This window comes from Microtus ochrogaster, linkage group LG9, assembly GCF_000317375.1.
Source record: "Microtus ochrogaster isolate Prairie Vole_2 linkage group LG9, MicOch1.0, whole genome shotgun sequence".
Taxonomy (NCBI): Eukaryota; Metazoa; Chordata; class Mammalia; order Rodentia; family Cricetidae; genus Microtus; species Microtus ochrogaster.
Window position 1 is genome coordinate 11,430,737 of NC_022034.1, and position 7,026 is coordinate 11,437,762.

Here is a 7,026-nt window from a genome sequence, read left to right on the forward strand (position 1 = left end):
TATGTGTAGACACGGGTCCTCATCACTGGTCTGGTACATGTAAACATGGGTCCTCATCACTGGTCTGGTACATGTAGACATGGGTCCTCATCACTGGTCTGGTACATGTAGACACAGCCTCATCATTGGTCTGGTACGTGTAGACACATCCTCATCACTGGTCTAGTCTGTGTAGAAACGAGTCTGCATCACTGGACTGTACAGTGAACCCGAGACTAAAAATGACCACATGAAAGATAACATAGAATATTAAAAGTATACAGGTAATGCTTGTAGTAAATGTAAAAAATTAATATGAAAGAGCTAAGATCAGACATTTGGTCATCATCTGTATCTGCATTTAATGCTCCATTACAATTTCCAACTAATTACTAGTTACTGTCTAATACAACAGTGAACATAAAGCCATTTTGAAGCTGGGAAGATGGCTCAATCCGTAAAGTGCTTGCCCTTCACATGTGAGGATCCTAACCTAGACCATCCATAAAAAACCAGTAACTGAAGCCCACGACTGTGGTCTCAGTCCTTGGGAGGCAGAGGCAGGAGGATCATGGGGATCACTACCAAGCAGGCTTGGCGAGCTGCTTCAGTGAGAGGCTCTGATTCATAAATGGTAGATGCCTATGGTGTACGCATGTGCACACACATCCAGTATAGAGATGCACAAATGCCGTCTTAACTGTTTATATCGCCATGTCCCTTGTGTGTGTGAAGACTCTTTCAGCACGGTTGACATAGAAGATCATGACTGTGCAGTGTGGCTGCTCCTGAGGAAGAGCCGGGAGGATGACAGAGCCGCACGACTGGAGGCTGTGCAGGAAATGTCACAGGCCCACCACTGGCACGGTAATGAGGACCGGGCTCCTGCTGTAACAGAGGAGGGGAATGGGGCTAAGGAAGGAAAGAGTCAGGCAGTCTTAACATGGAAACACATTCTCTCTCTCTCTCTCTCGCTCTCTCGCTCTCTCGCTCTCTCGCTCTCTCGCTCTCTCGCTCTCTCGCTCTCTAACATTTGAAAAAAATTCCATGCGAAACTGGAAGTCTGCTGACCTGGCAGTCCAAGTGTGGTTGGTAAGGCAGCTCCTAAACTGAGGCTTGCTCTACCAGAACAAGATTGACAAGACTGGACCGCTTCCCTGAGAGGAAAGAAACTGCTAATTCTGAGTTAGCAGTTTTCACATTTGAACATCAGCTTTCTTAAAATGTCAGTCAGAGCATGACCTGGAGTGTTGAGGAGAATTGTCTGATTGGTGGTAACTGTGAGCCATGTTGGGTGTTAAGCTTCCAGATACTGTAGGTACAACTGAGTTAGGAAAAATACTTGGGAAATTTGGGGTTACAAAATTATAGAACAGTTAACCTTGTGATAACTTTGAGTTAATCTTTCCCAACAGACTATCAGTACAGGGTGATTGCTCAAGCCTGTGATCCGAGGACCCTTATCGGTTTGGCACGAAGCAAAGAAAGTGATCTTCGTTTTTTTCTCCCACCCCCTCCTTTGCCATCTTTAAAAGAAGTAAGCAAGGGAGTGAAAAGGTCTAGTGTGTATTTCTAGTATGGGTGCATATAGTGATATTTCATTTGTATTTTAATAATAAAGCTTGCCTGAAGATCAGAAAGTAAAACAGCCCTGCAGGTCAGACTTACAGACCAGGCAGTGTAACACACACTCTTAATCCCAGTAGCCACACTAGTTTGCCATAGAAACCAGGTGGTAGTGGTGCATGCCTTTAATACCAGCCATAGAGAGGATTATAAAACAGGAAGAGACAGCTCTCACACAGTCTCATTCTGAGATTGCTGGAGGCAGGATCACCATTTCAGACTGAAGTAGAGGTAAGAGCCAGTGGCTGGCTGTTTTGCTTTTCTGACCTTCAGGTTGAACCCCAATATCTGTCTCTGGGTTTTTATTAATCGTGCTACAGGTGCAGATAGATAGAACTGGTACCCAACTCTGAAGAACAGGTGAACCGGAAGCAGAGCCGAAATCCTAGTTTCCACAGAGCTGTGACCCTCACACTGCCTTTTTCTGCCTTTGTGGGTTGAGTCTGTTCTGCTAGGTTCTTCCTTAGCATGTCAGCACTCAAGAGAGGGTGTCTTGTAGTAAGTTTTGTGTTGCTGTTTTGTTTTGATTTTGATTCTTTCAAGGCAGGGTTTCTTTGTGGTGAACTGGCTTTCCTGGAACTCTCTCTATACCAAGCCATCTGCCTCTGCCTCCTGAGTGCTGGGATCGTTTTGTTTTAAGGATTTACTATGTCTTTGTACCTAGATATGGATATATGCATGTGAGTCCAAGTGTCCAGGGATGTTGCAAGACGGCAACAGATCCCCAAGAGCTGGAGTGACAGGTAGCTGTGAGCCACCAGGCCTGAGTGCTGGAACCCAGACTTGGGTCCTCTGCAAAAGCAATGCATGCTCCTAACTGCCAAGTCATCCCTCCAGCCCACCTCGTTTTGTTTTTGTTTTTGTTTTTTTTGTTTTTTTTTTTGGTTTTTTCAAGACAGGGTTTCTCTGTGGCTTTGGAGCCTGTCCTGGCACTAGCTCTGTAGACCAGGCTGGTCTCGAACTCACAGAGATCCGCCTGCCTCTGCCTCCCGAGTGCTGGGATTAAAGGCGTGCGCCACCATCACCCGGCCCACCTCGTTTTTTTATAGAGCAGATTTTTCCCATCCTGAGCACTCTTGACATCTTAGATCAAACATTTAGCAGCATTCCTAGACACTGCTCCTAAGATGCAAGGAGTCCCCCAAGTTGTAACAAGGAAAATTGTCTCCAGGCATTGCTAAATATGTCCTCGGGATTAAATACCCCTGGTGAGAACCGTGGCCAAAAGCCTGCTCAACTGCAGATGTCTTGTGTACCTTCCTTAGATGAGAACACAAAACTGAAGCTTTGATATCTACAATCATTTGAAAAATAGAAGTGAATATGTAATTAGTTATCATGAAAAATGAAATATTAACAAGCACCAGGCTTAATGATATCTTTAATTATAAAGGATAGAGTCCATTTTGAGTCACGCTAACAAAAAGTCCCTAAGGTAAAAATAGAGTTACAATTTGAATCAGTCCTTTTTATTTTTCATTTATTTTTAAGATTTTATTTTATATGTATGTGTGGCGCCTGCATATAAATCCTTACACTACATATATGCTAGAGGCCAGAAGAGGGCAAGCAGTCTCCTGAACTGGAGTTACAGGTGGTTGTGAGCCATCATGCGGGTGCCGGAACCAAACCCATATCCTCTGCAGAAGTCGCTAGTGCTCTTATTATTAAGCCGTCTTTCCAGCCCTTGTAGTAGGTGTTTAAGTGTGACAGCAGGCAAGGCAGCGTAGAAGCAGAAATAAATGATTATGTACTTTCCACTGTCCATCCTTTGTGCTTCCTTTATGTGTTTCTTGGCTCTGACTCTTGGGTGTTCTGTATGAAGACTTTGTTTTTGCCTCTCATTTCAGGATTCCTCCACTGAAGAGGAACTCAGGCATTTACTGGCTTCTTTACCTCAGACAGAAATTGATGAGTGTCTCCAGTATTTTACTTCCTTGGCTCTTAGTGAAAGCAGTCAGAGCCTGGCTGCACAGAAGGTTTGTTATATCTTACAAACATAGCTGTGAATAAGAAAGGTTCTGGTTGTAATAGGCCTTAACTCAGCTTTTGAGCTCACTTATTGTTTTGTGGGCATGAACTCTGGTTGTTGCGCCTCCAATCCAAGTAGTCAGGATTGGGGTACAGCTCAGTGCTAGAGTGCTTGCCAAGCACGCTCTAGACTTGGGGTTGATTCATCTAGGCCTGTGTTCTAACCTGAACTGTAGATTCGATTATCAGCCTCCTCTCCTTGGATTATCTCAAGAATCTTGAATTTAGCAGATCAAACCTGCCTTCCCTTGATCCAGCCCTCACCCTCTGATCTTTACCTCATTTACTTAAGTTGCAGCCTGGCCAGCCACTCAGTCCTTCATGTATGCAGCCTCAGCAGTTGCTAGCCGTTGCTGGGCACACGTTGAGTCTGTTCACCCTGACCATCTACAGCTCTTAGACATCTCTGCAGCATTGACTTCTATTTCTTCTTTCACTTCCTCATTGGTTTTAAAATTTCTTCCAGATTCTTGTATTAGTTCCCTGTTAGGGTGCTGGTTCCCGTCTGTGCTGGTGCTGGCTCTTCCTTGTGGCTGTGTGCCTCTGGACTCCAGCTTCACTCTTGGATAACCTGACCGCTTTCCAGTGAGCTCTGAGCACCACGAAGGATAGATTTGTCCCCATAGAGCAGGGTTTTTCCTCTTTCTTTGAAGGTCTCTTGGCATTTTCCCTCTTGAAGAAAGGAATTCTGTGGAGGGACACATAAATTGTAAGCAAAAATTAAGTAAGAAGAAACAGAGACAGATAGAGACAGAAAGACACACAGACGTGCGTGGCAGGAAGAGCAGAGGCAGTCATAGCACAGTGGGCTGTGTTGTGGATTTTAAAGAAATTTTTATGATTCATAAAGTTGGTGGTATAGTCACGGGGTAAGGTAACCTTTCCCCCTCCTACATCATGGTGGACAAGAGCCTACAAAGAGAAGGCACTCAGTCCCTTTGTTAGTGCACACGTGCGGGAAGATGCCTGATGCCTGTCTGACTTCAGGGACATGTAACCACAGGTGGACGTTCTGAACACCACGGGCACAGCTGCCAGAAACAGCTGTCGCTTGGCGGCCTCGTACCCAGCTCTCTTTGAGGCTACTCAAGGACCACGATGGGTCTGATAGTCTTTTAGTCAAGACATTTTGTTAGTTTTAAATTGAGGCTTCACACTGAAAGCTGGGGCCAGTGCTTTACACGAAGCAGAATGGAGGCTGTGTGTAGGATTCTCTTCTCCCAGCTCCACCACTCGGTCTGTCTTCTCCCTAACACTTGATGGCAGCTTTTCCATTTCCTTGTAGAAGTCCTACAAGCCCTAGGAAGTCATCATCTATACTGAGCACAGCTGAGGGCCTATGGGCACTTGACATCCTCAGCCCTTGCTCACCTCCCAGGCCTTACGCCGTCTCCAGTTCTAGCACTGAGGGTGTCTCTTGATTTCTTTTTTCCCTTAGAGCTCGACTGTCTGTGTCTAATAGCACTTGAAGCATCTTACATATTTTCCTAGCTGCCGCAGTTTCAGCTCATCCTCCCCATTGTAGCCAGAGTAATCTTAACACACCTTAGTAAGAACTGCTCTTGTCCCTGCCTAAACCGTCCAGAGGCTTCCTCTGCGTGTTAAACCAAGCGCTATATGTTTTATGTTGAAGGCATGCATAGACTATTTACAACTGTGGCTGCCTTCAGGTCGGAACCAAGTTAGCAGAACTGTCCAGTAGACAGTTGCAGGACGGAAAGCCGGTCCAGTGGCACAGGGTATGAAGGCTGCTGAGTTCTTCACACAGTCAGTGGGCCAGGCTGGGCTCTAGTCTCATCAGTGTTGACCGTGCTCCTCGGGATTACATGATGCTGTGTGTTAGCATGTCAGCATGACTCTGCATACCGGTCATAGCCCTTAGTCTCTAGCAGTACTTGCCATTCTGTTTTGTCATTTAACATATGTGTGTATGTGTACATGTGTGTACCCAGGTCAATATCAGGCATCTTTGGCTATTTCTTTTTACCTTAATTTTTGAGACTGTGTCTTGTTGAATCTGCAGCTTGACAATTCAGCTAGACGGGCTGGCCAGCAAGCTCCTGGGGTCTGGGTGTTCTCCCCCTCTTGTACCCAGAACTGAGGTCACAGATGTGCACTGCCTACCTGTTTTTATGTGAATGCTGGGGCCTGAACACTACCTACTGAGCCGTCTCTCAGCCCCCTAGCTCTACCTATCTTACACGCGAGCTTCACTTTTAACTGGGAAGGATCAGAAGCCATCATGCCTTTAATATTTTTGTTTGGTAGTGCTTTTCCATTAAAAACTTAGTAGTTTTCAGTTGACTCCGCTACCATAATCTGTATGAGTTAGTAAGAGCTGGGGACGACACCAGAGTGTTTGAACCAGGGGGTGAGAATTGAGTTTGCAAGGAGAAGACAGGGATGGAGATGGAAAAGGATGTCAGAATTGTCCTGGGAGTCCGCTGATGTGTTTCCTATTCTAATAAACAATAGAGCTGTGCATAGCATCCCCTTTAAGTACCCTGAACGTTTATGTATTTGGAACATGACTTGCATGTATTACCCAGGGCTAGCCAGCAGCTGAGTTTGAGAACCGTTTGTCTTAACTTCAGGGAGGACTGTGGTGCTTTGGAGGAAATGGGCTTCCTTATGCGGAAAGCTTTGGAGAAGTTCCCTCAGCCACGGTGGAGATGTTCTGCCTGGAAGCTATAGTAAAGCATTCAGAGGTAAATTGCATTCCAAAATATGGCTTCTCATGGTTGCTTGGACACAAATTTGGGAGGGGAAGAGGTGGAGAGGTGGAGAGGAGGATCTCGGGGGAGTAAGCAGTAAATATGACCAAGTACATTATATGCAGGTATGAAATTCTTCATTAATAAAAATATTATAGTTAAAAAATTCCACTTTTAACTGTTAGAATTAGTACATATGGTAGAGCACCAATGCATGACTTTCATTTTTATTACATATTTAATTTTTTTAAAAATTTTATTACATTCATTTTTTTATATGGATATTTTGTCTGCATGTATGTCTATGTACCATGTGCATGCCTGAGGCCCTTGGAGGCCTGAAAAGGGCATTGGATTCTCTGGAACTGGAGTTACAGTGATGAGCCACTATGTACGTGCTGGGAATTGAACCTAGATCCTCTGTAGGAGTAGCAACCAGTGCCATTAACTGCTGAGCCATCTCTCTAGTCCCTTATTACATATTTTAAACAGTTTTTAATTGTATATAAAGGAAGTAATCCATGCTATAACATGACATTTATCTTTGATTCATGCTATCTTCTCCTTTGCCCAGATCGTTTTACACACAGCATCAGACTGCTAATGTCCATAAAATATCTGTAGATGACAGAATTAGATGGCTAACTCCATAAGATATCTGTAGAGACAGCGTCAG

General features: G+C 44.7%; 1 protein-coding gene across 2 annotated transcripts in view; it reads left to right on the forward strand.

The window, feature by feature from the left end:
• Serac1 (serine active site containing 1) overlaps positions 1-7,026 on the forward strand; it is a 36,026-nt gene that overhangs the window by 11,812 nt on the left and 17,188 nt on the right. For both annotated transcript variants that reach the window (XM_005363399.2, XM_026787396.1), the window contains 4 exons: positions 715-846; positions 1,395-1,516; positions 3,456-3,584; positions 6,231-6,344. In XM_005363399.2, the coding sequence (XP_005363456.1) occupies positions 715-846; positions 1,395-1,516; positions 3,456-3,584; positions 6,231-6,344 (497 nt within the window). The remainder of the gene's footprint in view (positions 1-714; positions 847-1,394; positions 1,517-3,455; positions 3,585-6,230; positions 6,345-7,026) is intronic.